Source organism: Corvus hawaiiensis, chromosome 6, assembly GCF_020740725.1.
Source record: "Corvus hawaiiensis isolate bCorHaw1 chromosome 6, bCorHaw1.pri.cur, whole genome shotgun sequence".
In the NCBI taxonomy this organism is placed as follows: Eukaryota; Metazoa; Chordata; class Aves; order Passeriformes; family Corvidae; genus Corvus; species Corvus hawaiiensis.
Genome location: NC_063218.1, coordinates 50,408,021 through 50,422,096, shown reverse-complemented (window position 1 = coordinate 50,422,096; position 14,076 = coordinate 50,408,021). Strand labels below are relative to the sequence as shown.

The 14,076-nt window shown below is 36.5% G+C and overlaps 1 protein-coding gene across 1 annotated transcript in view; it reads left to right on the top strand.

Annotated features, from left to right (window-relative positions):
* The window catches only part of OTOG (otogelin), a 94,754-nt gene extending 81,172 nt beyond the window's left edge, over positions 1–13,582 (top strand). Inside the window, exons 44-54 of the mRNA XM_048308285.1 lie at positions 314–424; positions 1,579–1,680; positions 2,139–2,237; positions 2,590–2,630; positions 3,179–3,254; positions 3,734–3,912; positions 4,687–4,791; positions 5,225–5,344; positions 6,181–6,226; positions 10,655–10,734; positions 12,021–13,582. Of these exons, the coding sequence (XP_048164242.1) occupies positions 314–424; positions 1,579–1,680; positions 2,139–2,237; positions 2,590–2,630; positions 3,179–3,254; positions 3,734–3,912; positions 4,687–4,791; positions 5,225–5,344; positions 6,181–6,226; positions 10,655–10,734; positions 12,021–12,221 (1,160 nt within the window). The 3' untranslated portion in view covers positions 12,222–13,582. The remainder of the gene's footprint in view (positions 1–313; positions 425–1,578; positions 1,681–2,138; positions 2,238–2,589; positions 2,631–3,178; positions 3,255–3,733; positions 3,913–4,686; positions 4,792–5,224; positions 5,345–6,180; positions 6,227–10,654; positions 10,735–12,020) is intronic.
* The last annotated feature ends 494 nt before the right edge of the window (positions 13,583–14,076 follow it).

The window sequence follows — 14,076 nt, the reverse complement described above, 5'->3', positions numbered from 1 at the left end:
TACTATTGTTAGTATGACCATCCACAAATTTTGCTTCTGTCTAAAGCTTGGGTTGGTCTGTGCCTCATTTTGGTAAAGTCCCTTTTTCCCTTCTAACCGTGTTTGACTCTTGATTTTAAGACCAAGGAAAGGCATCAATACAATCTTGTATTGAACGATCAGGCAAGATCTTGTGATACAAGGTAAAAGTTTTTCTAAAGCAGCTTGTAGTTAGTTCCTCTCTGCCCTGCGCTGCCTTTCCTCGGGATATAGCATAACAAAGGAGGAATGCTGAGCTTCATCTAAGGGAATACATCTGTTGCCCTTTTTTCAGAATGTGATCCAGAAAAATGTGAACCATTGGAGCAGATGCCAAGCTGTCAAGATGATCAAACACTAATTGCTGCTCGGGTGGAGAATACCTGCTGCATTTCCTATATATGTGGTACAGTAGCCCGACTGGTTGAGATTATAAGTGTGGTCTTGCATTTGCAATGATGTCTATTATTATATTGCCAAGTAAGGCTCCTTTAGCTCTCCCAACACAGTGAGGCTTGAAAGTGATTAACTCAATGGGCATTAATTTTCTAAAACATAAGAAATGGCAACAACCATCAGGAGTCACAGACAGCTTTGTACAACTGAGCAGTATTCTTATATCAAGTAGAGGAGTGGTGGTAGATGGAATTTAGGGCTTTTCAGAGATTGTCCATGTGCAGAGTGTGAACTAGATGCATGAATAGTTTATCTGAAAGAAGACTGAAGTTATATATGCTTTTATTCCCTGTATCCTGCTGTATTGGCTATGGCCCATCTTAACAGATGACAAATATCCCACATTAGAGTATTATCCATATTTATTCAGTTCTTTTGAGGTTTATCCTTTAATGACTTAATTCAATGACAAAATTGCACTTTTGCCATTAGTATATGAGCTCTAATCTTACCATACAGTTGTTTTCTGTTTGATAATAATCTGATAATGAGGTGCTATTGAGTTTACTTTATTTTTGTACAGGTGACTCAAAGGCCCTTCCACATGCAAAAATCTGAGTGCTAATAGGAAATGTGAATTACACTTCTGTTACTTACAGTAATCAGGAGATTGCTTTGATCATGTGATAGCAATGGGCTGTGTTTGCCTCCTCTCACTGTCTGCAGAGCATCCTTCTCACTCTTCTTTGATAAAATGAGTCTTTGTACTGTTCCTATTGAAAAGTTCCTGTTGTGGTTGTCATATGTGTTCAAGTGGGAGGATAACACTGGGATCATAGAGGATGCATTTTATTGAGATTCAGAGATTCCTGAAAAAGCAACAGCATGACTTAGTAAGAGAGAAGACCTAGCAAAATTTTTCATAACAGGAGAAGGAGGGAAAATCATGTTTGCTCACAAAAAATGTATTAATTCTTTATAGCAGGGAACAAAGGAAAAGGCAAGCTGTACTAAAAGTTAGACTTTTGATTATGGTCTATAAGCAGTGAAGGCAGAGTACCTCTGTTCTCTTTCATATGGATCTGTGACAAATTACAGGCACATTTTCTAGGCAATAGTAAAATTTCTCCCAATGTTTTAGATTTAAATAATTGTTTTCCCCAGCATGCAGGGCTTGCTCGGATCAAATACCCAAATGTCAAGAAGGAGAAGTTCTTATCGTGGATGGCAACACTACTGACAGGTGTTGCCCTACATACCAGTGTAGTAAGTTTGACTTGATTTTAATATTTTAAATAACAGAGAACATGGGAAATTTTTGTAGTGTGGATGTTCAGTGTCAAAAAAGGTGGATCAGAGATACAGCTCCAGTTGTACATATAAGCAAGCTATCATCTGTAGTCCTGAACAGATATCTTTACTTTTAAAACTTCATGTGTATAAAGCATCTTCTCAATATCTGTATCATGGAGACAAGTGTAGTTTCAGGCCTCAAACTGTGGGTACTTAAAATTATTTAAATATTTAAGTATTTCTCTGGAGTATCTGTACTCCATGCTACTATTATCTGATAGCTAACAGCTGTGTTTCTATTATTAGTCTTTTAAACTAAGGTGTTTTCCAAATATACTTAGTATAAATCATCGACTATATCTTGATTAATATTTCCGTTCATCCAAACATGACGACATTGCGTTCATTGTACTTCCTTTTCTTTGCTTTAGTGTGTGAGGTACATCGTTGTCCTGAATTCAGGTGCATGCTCGGCATGTCTCTGGTGGAGGTGTGGAGCCCGGAGAAGTGCTGCCCCTTCCGGACATGTGGTAAAATCACTGATTTGCACTATAGTTGCCTTAGACAATGAGAGATGACAACAGCTTTGGCCTCTTGGTTTTGAGCCTGATTTCAGCCAACTACACCATTGTGAACCTGCTCATGAGCAAATGCTACAGAAAAGTCATTTCATGGTACAGAACTTCCTAATCTGCCTGTTTTGCTTTTCTTGCATCCTGTAGAATTTGCCTCCCCAAACTGGGTGATTTACCATCTTGAAAATGTTACTGTATTGGGTTTGCTGACTTTTAAATCTGGAAATTTTATTCTCTCTGTTACTGTTGTAAGCAAATGGCATACAACTTGCTAAAGTGCTGTTTCTGGTGTTGTATTTTGTTTTAGAATGTGCATGCGAAACAATCCCCAAACCTCAGTGCAAACTGGTATGAGATTTATCTTCTTTGTCACTAATCTTTTATTAATTTCTTAATAAATCTATTTATCAGTGTCTGAATAATAGTTTTAGCTAGTTATTTAGGGAAATATGAAACACTATGTGACCACCCCTTTTTAAAATTACTTTACAGTAAGATTTACCTAGTATTAAGAAGCCTTCTAAGTCTAAATACCTTGCAGAACAAAATGACTGCATGGCCCTGATATTTCCAGCGCTTTTATTACCATATTCTGCCCCAATATATTGGTGGAGTAGGACTGCTTTCATGCACACAGGGTAATTCAGGGTAAAACTTCATGCTTAATGTGTTGTAACTAAATGCTTTAAAGCATCACTGTTTGTTAATATTATTTGTTATGGTGAATATGTTAACATACATCATACACTCAGGCTGCTGACTAAGCAGAACCTTCAAGAGATACTGCGACCCAGATGCTGAAGGAAAGTTGTTTAAAAGAAAAAGATCATATAGAGGAGAAAAAACGCTGTTGTTCCATGTATAATTTTTTTTCCCCCCTGCTTTTATACCTGCAGGGGCAGAAACTTCAGATAGATGAACTGTTTCAGAACAGTACAGAAAATGTCTGTAACTGTGTGAAGTACAAATGTGGTAAGTCAGAAAATAATTTAATTCAAAGAAATAGCCTTTCAATTGCTAAGGGAAATTAGGAATTAAAAATCAGGTGTTCACTTTGAACTTGGAGCTGAAGAGGACAGGATTAACTGACATAATTCACAAATGGTGCTAATTCTCCTCTGTGGGGAGAAATAGACATTTCTCAGGTACATTTCTTATCCTGAAGTAGTCTTCCAAAAGAAAACACTTGAAGAAACCTGCACTGTCACTTGGATGCAGCTAATAGAATATTGCATATTTATTTAGATTCCATGCATGGCTGTATTTGAAATAACTTGGTGACTGCAGTGAAGCATTAGATTACTCTTAACATTTCGTTTGAAAATGTGGCCCATAATTCTAAAATAGGTAGAGTAGCTTTTCCCATTCCTGTTTCACTGTTTAAAACATTTTTAATGGAGTTTTGATACCTAGCTGATTGTCCTGAGCACGCTGTTTGTGTTTTCTTGCAGTGAGAGACAAAGTTTGCCTGAGTAATGAGAGAGGTGTGCTGCTTCCTGGGCAGAGAATTGTGGAACACAGTGCAGATGGCATTTGCCATATTTCTTACTGTACAAATGTGGTTGATCCTTCCACTAAATACTACAAAATAAACACGTCTTCGATAGACTGTGCTATCAAGTGCAAAGCTGTAAGAAATTCAGAAATTTAGACCTATATACTTGGACTGGTGGCCTGAATTACATTGTGATGAGTTTTGTTGAGCAGATGACAGTCGTAGGAGCAAGTTGGAAAGAGTAATTACGATATTTCCCTCCTCTACCACACTTCTGGTGGACGTTTATAAAAGTCTCCCTCCCTCCCTCCCTCCACTGTGTTCTCTGCTGTGTAAATCTTACATAAACTAAAGTATATAGTGACTGCCTCCTTGCATCCCTTCAGAACTTCAACCACATTATGTGCAAACTGGTACAAACTCCTGGCAGACATTAGCTGAATAAGACTTAGGAAGAGAATAATTGTAAATAGAAGAATTCTAAATGTGATGACAACAGCTTTATGAAATAAGCAAATGTTACATTGTCTTTTTACAAGATATGATACATTTCCATGGGAATATTATACTGATTTTTTTCTAATTTTATAGTTACTTGATGTCTAATGTGTAAAAAGTTAAAATTTCAGTGGTTCTTGAAGTAAGCTGTCACTTAAAATCAAAAATGGTTGAAAGACCAGTTAATTCTCTCAGATTTGGTACTTCTCTTTTACTCCAATTAAGATCAAAGGTATTTTATAAACCCTCATGAATGTGCAGTGTGTGCAAATTAAGCTGTGTGGTTTTGAAAGTTATTTTAAAAATATCCTTAAAATCAGATACCTGAAAAAAAAATCTGCCTGTTACAGTAGCAAAATGTTGAACTGCAAGATGGTCTCATACAAGGAATAATCTATTTGATTTTGGCAGAACCAAGTCTATCAGCTTCCAAAAGATTTAACAACATGCTGTGGTAGCTGCAAGAACTTGTCTTGTCTCCACACTTTTAGCAATGGTACAGTTGCCAGCTTTAAGGTGAGTTTGCATGTTTTATTCCCTCAAAATATTTAGAAGTAAACAAAAAATTGTGAAATACTTTACACATCTAGCCATATAAAATGTGCAGAAAAGAGCTTTATTTGGCCAAATACCAGGAATAGTTTTGCATGTACACAACATTAATTTCTTGGAGAGTCAACCATATAACTGTCAACAAAAATTAAAGGATTCTGATCTATACCAGAGAACTGCCATCAACTCGACTCTTTTAGAATCTGCTTAACATTATGTTTTTTTTATTGGACTCTCAAATGCAGTACTCAAACAGAACTTGAATATGCATCTAAATTATATTTTGCTGTATGTATTACTGTATATTCAGGTGAGACCTCATTCAATGGAATTGTTTAATTAATACTTGAAATACTGTTTTTGCTGATTAAAGTTTCTGTTTTGCAATTTTTGACAGCCTGGTGCTGTTTGGATTTCAAACTGCATCAGATATGAATGCACCAACACAGCAATAGGACCAGTTCTGGTTTCCTCTGCAGTTGGATGCCCACCCTTTAATGAAACTGAATGTGTGAAGGTCAGTGTACAAGACACTGTTTGCATTCCAGCTGTGATTTCTGTTTGCATGAAAAGATGTAACTTTGACAAAAAGATGTTTTTACCTCAAGAAGGGAGAAATTACAAATTTTTGTATTTTTGGGCAGACATTTAAAGGTAAAAGGTATAACCACACACAAGACTACTGTGCCACCAGGTTGCTGAGTTACACAGATGGACACACCTCTTCTGATTCTTAGAATCTATTTTTTTTTTAAATTGGGGCTTGTAATATCAAACTAGTCTTCATACAACTGTCTGAACTTGGATGCTTCCCTGGGCTGAACTTCCCCTTTCTAACATTTTTCATGTATAGCAATTTGATTCAGCACAATGATCAAAAACATTGAAAAAACAGGAAAGATAGTCTGAAAATCAGGAGCATCTTTTCTACAGTAACACATAAAGTCTTATGAACCAGTTTTGGAAGAACAAAAGTTCTACTTGAATTTGCAAAATGAGATTAGACTAAATGCCAGGAAATGGAGGCAAGGAGAATTCTCTTTCAGCTCTCTGTAATTCTACATTTACATGTGCATAGAAAGCTGCATTTCTTGGTGAATGATGTTACACGAGTAGGGAGCAGTCCTGAAGGAACTGGGTGGCTGTAGTTCTTCCTCACAAATAGTAGTGGGTTGGTTCTTCAGAACTGTCTCAATTTCCTAGCCAAGGCTTCATACATTCACCAGAGTGTTGCATTTGCCTGAATAATGATGCAGAGCTTTATCTGAAAGATACTTTTAATAGTGCAGATATATGGGAATGAATGCTTGAAAAAATCAAGTTTTTTCCTCTTTTATTTTATGTTTTGGTCAGGTTGGAGGCTATATTGTACCATTCTTAGAAGGATGCTGCAAAACATGTAAGTGATTATTGACAATTCCTGCTCCACAAGTCCCTCTGATTTGTTGCCTTATAAATAAAGTGGATTACTTCCTACATAAAAGCTTGATTCACATCTCAAAGGCTGTGCTTCTCCTGGTTTCACTTATGTAAATAATTCTGAAAGCAGTGGAGTTGAATCAAAGGAAAACGCTTTAATGCTGAAACATTTACTCCCTGATCACTGATAGTGATTGTAGCTGGTCAGGCCACTGAAATTCCTACCTCGAGTATTTTGTAGTTCTCGTGTAAAAGTCCTCCTAAAATTTTAGGAACTGCATTTAGTATAACAAGGTACTGTGTTTTAGAAGGCACCTTAAAACCATGCTTCGTCTACATTAATATCTTCCTCTTTGGTAAAAATGAACATGGATCTATGTGTTTTGTAAGTTAATTTTGTAAATAATAAATACAGTAATTAATAGACGTAGTTCAGAATCCTTCAGGCAGTATCTTTTAAAAGATTTTGCAACTTAAAAATCCCCCCCTTACTTGATTATCTGTGAGAGCTAATTAAGGTTCTCTGGGGGGAAAAAAACCACAGAATAAAAATTCTCTACAGAATAGGATTGAAAGATAGTATTTCTTAATAGAAATCAAGATAGTAGAAATAATTTTTTTTCTTAATACATTGGTACATAGCTGAAACATTTTGGCTGATTTCATGAAGGACTTAGGCTGAAGTTGATATTATTAGAAGCAACTGAAAAGGAGATTTTTGTACTGGGCAGTACAATAATATTTTTAAATGCAAAAATCTGACTTAATTTGCATAAGTGGCTGACATAGGGACCTGAAAGTGTGCCAGAGTGCTGGAGAAAAATGCAGGTATTTCCTGCTGGGTGGGATGGAACTTGCACAGCCGTGACCACCTGGCATGGTACCATGTGCACAGTTACTGCAGTGGGTTATGTGCTGCCAGCTGGGAGGTACCTTTTGGCGTTACTCATTGGTGTTACATTTGGTAGTTTATTGAAACTGTGCAAGTTTTATCTGGTTTTTCTTTTCCTCTGCTCCCACCATAAGGGAATGATAATATCTATTCAAGTTTTTTCCCTCTGACGGACTTGTGTTTAAAGCACTTGTCCTAGTTCTGTGGCAAATTCTCCATAGGCTCTCTGAGATCAGTTTTTGATTATCTGACATTGCCCTTCAATGCCCTAGCAGCCAAATAAGCCAGCTCCTGAACAATTTAGTTAGACAGTTAAACATCCATTAAGCTACTTTTCATCAGGGCAGAAGATCTTGCTACTATGCTTAGAGAAGGATTATAACCACACTCTTTAATTTTTAAGGACAAAAGTAAATTGTTAACCTGAAGCATGCCTCACAAAGTAAAATTAAACCCTTGAAGAACCCAGTGGCTTCTGAGATTTCTAGAGTACATTTCTAGAGTTCTGATTTCACACCTGTTTGTGCACGACACAGAATGTCTGTGAATCATGTAGTTCATTCTGACTACAAGCAAATCTGCCATGAGAGCTGTCAGTCAGTTGTAATTGTGGGAGACATTTTATGAGAAGGATTATCAGCATTTTGTTTTCTTTATAAGTACTTTGCCATTATAAACAATTGATTTTTGTTTTCGGTTTTAATTGGCTTTTGAAAATTAAGAGCCTGGAGCTCCATCAAAACCTAGAGAGGAAATTACACTATTTCTTTTTTTGTTGCCCCAAAGGACCCATTAAACTCAGGACACCAGATTGCCTCAGTTACACCAACGTAGATCAGATTCTTCCTGGTTTTCACATGAGATTTAGCAGTGGAAGTAATGCCTGGATGTGGCATTGTGAGCCCTGCCTGAGCAGGGAAGCAGGACCAGATGACCTCCAGAGGTCTCTTGCAACCTCAGCCATTCTGTGATCCTGTAATATACAGACATTTTAAAGCTGATTTCTGTTTTCCAAAATCTAGTAACTCCCAAATGTTTCCATACTTCCAGAAATCCTCTGTAACATGTGCTCTGTTCAATGTGTAATATTCTTACCAGGTTCTTCAGTGTCAGTGCTCCTCCCATTCCTTGTTAGCCCAGTCACTCCTACAGCCTATGCTGGCTGTCACACAGGTACCTTTTCCTGAAATAAGTAGGACCAACCCAAACAGCATCATTGTTGATTTCCAACAATGTACTCCCTGATAGGAGCACCAGACCTCACATTACCCAATAATTGCCAAAGCTGCAGTGTAGCACAGCTGCTCATGGTTGTTCAGAGTGGCTCCCATTTTGGTTTGTTTTATGCTTTGCACTGTGTGGGCGGTGCATTGTTGTCAGCCAACAATGTACTGTTGGTAGTAAGCACTTGCTTAGTCTTTAGCTTGCTGCATGTGTAAAATTGGGGTGTTTAAAAAGGTAAACTAATTCCATCATGTTTACAGTGCACTAGAACATAGAGGCTAATTGCTTTGCTTGTTATGTAAGCCACATTTTTGCAGATGATGTGTCGTACAGTTTTGCTTCCAGTGCCATGTACAGTAGAAGCAAGTAATTGCTTTCCCATCCATAGTTAGGACAGTATACTGAATACAGCAAGCCTGTGTTTACTCCATGAAAATTGGAGATTATCTTTGTTCTTTTTCATAAAGCATGTTAATTCTTTGAATTGTAACATGGCATGAGCACACTTGTTTTGGCATTTGTTTCGTGAAAACAACTCTCCAACTTTCTGTAATAGAAATTATGTTGACTGTAATTTTGTACACCCCACTGAGTGATACATCCTACATTAAACTACACTTATGACTCTAGGACTATTAAATCAAAATCTGTATTTCTCTTTCATATTGATGTCACTTTAAGTGACCACGGTGTTATGAGTCAACCCAAAAACCAAGCAAGGATTTTCAACCATACAGATGGTGCAAAAGAATCTCATTATATTATGACGCATATAAAATGGTCCCTTGTTTTGTAAGGTTCTCTGTAAAAATATATTTTGTTGTAAAGCTCATTAAAAAAGCATTGGATACTAAAATACATGCATGGATACTAAAATACATGCATGGAAATACATTAACTATTTATTTTGTACAAGATACGATGTACTTTCACCGTAGCCTGGATGAAGTCATAGTCACAGCTGCACTGAATTCTCCACCCTACACACCATGTGTAATGTAAAAGAAGAAAGAACCATGAAAAGAACTGTGAAAAACATGAAATAATGGTGAGTTGGTGTTTTTTGAAAACAATTTTTTTTCTTCATTTCAATTTACTTTTTCCCTAAGCAAACATAATTCAGTGACAGTCAAGCAGTAGCCAGGTGTTTCTGTCTTCTGAGAAGCAGTGTTACTAGTTTGACAGTGATTAGAGCAGGGAACTGGACATTACGCATCAAGATGTACTTAAAATTGTGTCTCAGTTCAGTGTTGGGTATTGATCAAACCAATGAATCCTTTATTGCCCTTGCTTTTCTGGTGCTAAAAGTATTCCCCTTTTGTCAACATCTTTGGATTTTTTGGCTCAAAGAAAATGCAGCTCTGTAAGTAGAGAGTCATGGGGGGCTGCATCATGGTGTGTAAAGTCTGGTGTGAAATACTGGAAACTCTTCTAATGGAACGGGCTGTTCATTCTCTTACAGATCTGCGACATGATGTGGTTTCTTCAGCACAGAGAGGAGCATCCTCAGAAGATCCTGTTCTCTTACAACTGAGCTTTATACTGAACATCTTTGGTTTTCATCCAATGTTCAGCATTTCCTTCTTAAATTAAATTTAACTCCTCATTTAATGTCACGATTTCTTGTGATCTCTTTTATTTGATCCTTTCATGTGCCTTGTACATACTTCTATGAGAAAAATTGTGGAAATAATGTTAATGAAAATGAAAATAAAATGTTTCATTTGTTCACTGGTGTTCTTTGATTTAATAAAAACATACAGAAATGTAAAGCCCCCTGAAGCCCTGTTCTTCATTGGATTCTGCTACGTATTCTGTTATGTATTTATTTTAAATTTTGTTTATACCACTAGAACACAAGTGCTGCTATTAGAGCTTGTTGTATTTATTTCATGGAAAATGCACTTTAATTTATTAACAAGTTTACGTTTTGATAATGATACCATTTGGTATCATTAACAAGTTTAATTAATTAACAAGTCTTCTCACAGGAGAGTTTGATCAATTTTATAAGAGTTTTGGAAAACAGTGGACTTACTCCTAAAAGGCTTCTGAGTGAAGAATAAACCTTTTATAGTTGTATTAAAGATAAAAAAGATACTTTAACAAATGAAATAGTTTTAAAAGGGATTCAATGTACAGCTAATGTAATTGCACCAAAGTTTTGTATGTACAGTGATGTATTGGGTATTATTTCATGTCTCTTGACCCCATAAAATGGTCAGGATTGTTCTTGTCTCTGAAATGTTAGAAATTTGAGCTGATATTTTTAAATCTATGCCCATTTTGCAGGTAAGGAAGATGGTAAATTCTGTAAGAAGGTGACTGTTAGGATGACCATCCGCAAGAACGACTGCAGGAGTCACACGCCAGTAAGTAAATAGTCATCGTGATTTCTTTCAATAGAAGACAAGAAAATACGAGATACAAAAAGAAAGAAAGGAAACTTTGATTCCACAAGGCCTTTGTCTCCATCTCTGTCACAGAGACAGAAGTTTCTGCATTTCACAGAGCTGTTTTAATGCTTCCCTGCGTTCTCAGCAGTCATCCTCTCAATAATAAAGAAAAGGAGGCTATTACTTCTTTTTGTAAGCATTTAGGTGCATGTTGGCTTAGTCTCATTTCACCCTATAATGCAATTATTGTATGCAAATTAACTAATATAACTGAACCTTGCCTCGATATTCCACAGTTAAAACAGCTGCAGATGTGTGTAATTTTTCATCTGCCCAGGGAAAGTGTTTAAATGCCAACTTCATGAAGAAAGGAATCCTGGGTCCTGAAAGCTTTTTTTAGGCAGCAGCATGAGCACACTGTAAAATGTGGAGGAAGAATGAGCCACTATCTGTGTGTCTATCAAAGGATTTAGTGTTGGAGGACACCAACTATATCCTGCTGAGCAGTATGGCTGAGAGCGGCAGCAAGGGTGCAGACAGACGTCTCGTGTGAGATGTGTAAGAGCGCCTGGAAAAGCTGTAATAAAAGAGAGTAGGGAAACAGCTGTAGCCTCTAAAATGACTCTGATAGTACATTTAGTAGAGTAAGCTGTTGAGCAGCCAAGACATTTATTCTCAGTGTTTCATTGAAGAGGACCACAAACCCTGACTATTAAATTTGAAAAAATTATCAGTTTCTTAAGCCTATTTGTCTTACAGTCTATATTACACATTTGGTATCACTAGTAGTAGTTCCCCTCGGCTTTCCAAAAGATTGGTTCTTTTATTCCTCCTTGCTGATACCCAGTATAGCAACACTGCATCAGTGTATCACTGAAATGAATACTGTAGAGCGTTGTGGAAAGAACATTTGGTGCTGTGTTCAAGCCAAAGTCGTTATGAATACTTTAAAATTCAAAACTGAAATTGCCTCTTTGTGTCTGTTAAGATGGTCAAAATCTGTTACTGAAATTGACAGCAAAGTCAATTTATTGACTTATAATTAATATTAATAATATAAAAATTGAGACCTGTCTGGGCAATGCGCTTCAGGCGTTATTTCCAGATGTAGTGGTAATTCATAAAGGGCTAGAGGAAATACCTCCCAACTTTTCACTGCTTTGCCATTGGATTTGGGTGCCTAATACCTTCACAGTTTCTTGAGAGCCCCTAACTATCCTACCTGCTCCCATTTGCTAATTATTGCCTCTGTGTGTTGCCAGGTGAACATTGTTTCATGTGATGGGAAGTGCCCGTCTGCCAGCATTTACAACTACAACATCAACACCTACGCCAGGTTCTGCAAGTGCTGCAGGGAGCTCGGGCTGCAGAGGAGGACTGTGCAGTTGTATTGCACCAGCAACTCAACCTGGGTCAGCTACTCCATCCAAGAGCCCACAGACTGTTCTTGCCAATGGTCTTAAAAAGCATAAAAGGGAAGAGAACAGCAAGCCCAGCTGTTCACAGCATAATTTTATAATAGTTTATCTATTAAACATACAATAGCCAATCCCCCAAATTTCACCAGTTTAATGCACAAATACACTTGGACTCTCCTAAATTTCTGAAAAGTGGCTTTGCATCACTGGCATTGTGATTCCACTTAATTTTCATTCACAGGGATTGTTTTAAGGGTTCTTGTGATACATGACAACTTTAAAGGTGATTTACATTAGTGACATCTAAAGAGAAAGAACACTATGTGTTTTGTTCTGGGAGGCCAACCCACTCTTGGTCAAGCCCTCATTCCAGTTTTACATCATGGCCTGACTTACCTGGCAGCAGGTCACTATTTTGAATGCATTGTAATTGTGCAAGTACATTTAGTGTCTGTTAAGAAAAGTTCTTTAGACAACATGAGAAGAATTTTCAGTTTAAATCATATTCCTGTTGCTAAGTAGAGCATGTATAAGAAATACAATTTAGGATTTATTTTTCTTTAATCAGGGAAACCTTATCACTACTGATGACTGTATGTAATATTCCCTGGGAATAATTTCAGTTTTTCTAGTGTATTTTATATTGTAGTGAAAAGCATTATGTCAAGCATGTGTTTATGGAACAGATCAGCTGTCTTTAGGCTATCTACATTAGTCATTAGTCACTTTGTCTTTCTGCTAAACAATATGACATAAACTGAAAATACACAGATTTAAAAAATAAAAACCATTTTATATTCCTTTGTATAGATATAACTTAAATGAAAACACTCAGTTTACGAAATGAACCATACTTAAATTGTCTCTCTAGGAGAACGAGCATTGTTAAACATTAATTTTTAAAGAGATGAAAGTTCATTAGGAAAGAGAAAATGAGGATTATATATGTGCCTCAAAGAAAAATAAAATTGGAAGTCTTTGTCACCTGTATAGTAGATGCAACTTCTTATGGCGAGCACTTGAAATTCAAAATGAACAATTGTAAGGTTTGAAATTTCAAAAGCAATTTTTAAAATGAAAATTGAAATTGTTTTTTGTAATGAACTAATTTTTTTCTTCTCCAATCTAGTGTTACTATTCTATTCTTCCTTAGCAAATTCCACCGAGATAAGCAAAAACTCAGTAGCTTTTGTTTTGTAGATTAGAATTGTAGATAGCATGCAGTGATACACTTGAGATCTATAAGAGTAGATAGATCTCAGCATACCTTCTTTGAAAGCTGCTTGTCTGCAGTTAATCCAGAGAAAAACATGTTGTTAAAATCAATCATGTGAACATTTTTGATATTAATTTTGTATTCTGTACATTTCATTCTTACAATATCTAATAAACAACAGGAAGTCTTATTTTGTTACAATTAATTTTGCTATCTTGCTAAAGCAACTTTCTGCTACATGATGAAATGCACTATATTTACTAATATTTTTCTTCAGTGGTGCACGTGGGTAATTTTAGGATTTGCTGATATCACAAGTACTACATCAAGGAGGAAGACCTGCTTATGGATTTTTAATAATCTACATATTTTTCTGATTTCATCACAGTTCACTTCCATCCTCAGAAATGTGAAATTCCTCTATGTAATTTTATTCAAAACAAAAATTGGAAAGCATTTGTTCATCAAAGTGTAGCAACACAACTCCGACACTGTCAGACTGTCCTGGAAAAACAGGGGCGAAAGAGGGTAAATTTCTGCACATTCCCTTTCCACATTTTTTCTGAGCTAACCCTCAGTTTGACTGCAATGTGTAGACTGTGTTTTGAGTAATTGTTGTGTAGAGATGATCATCCTTCAGCACCTAGGGCCAAATGTGTCTTCAAGCTCTACCTGTTGTTGGTG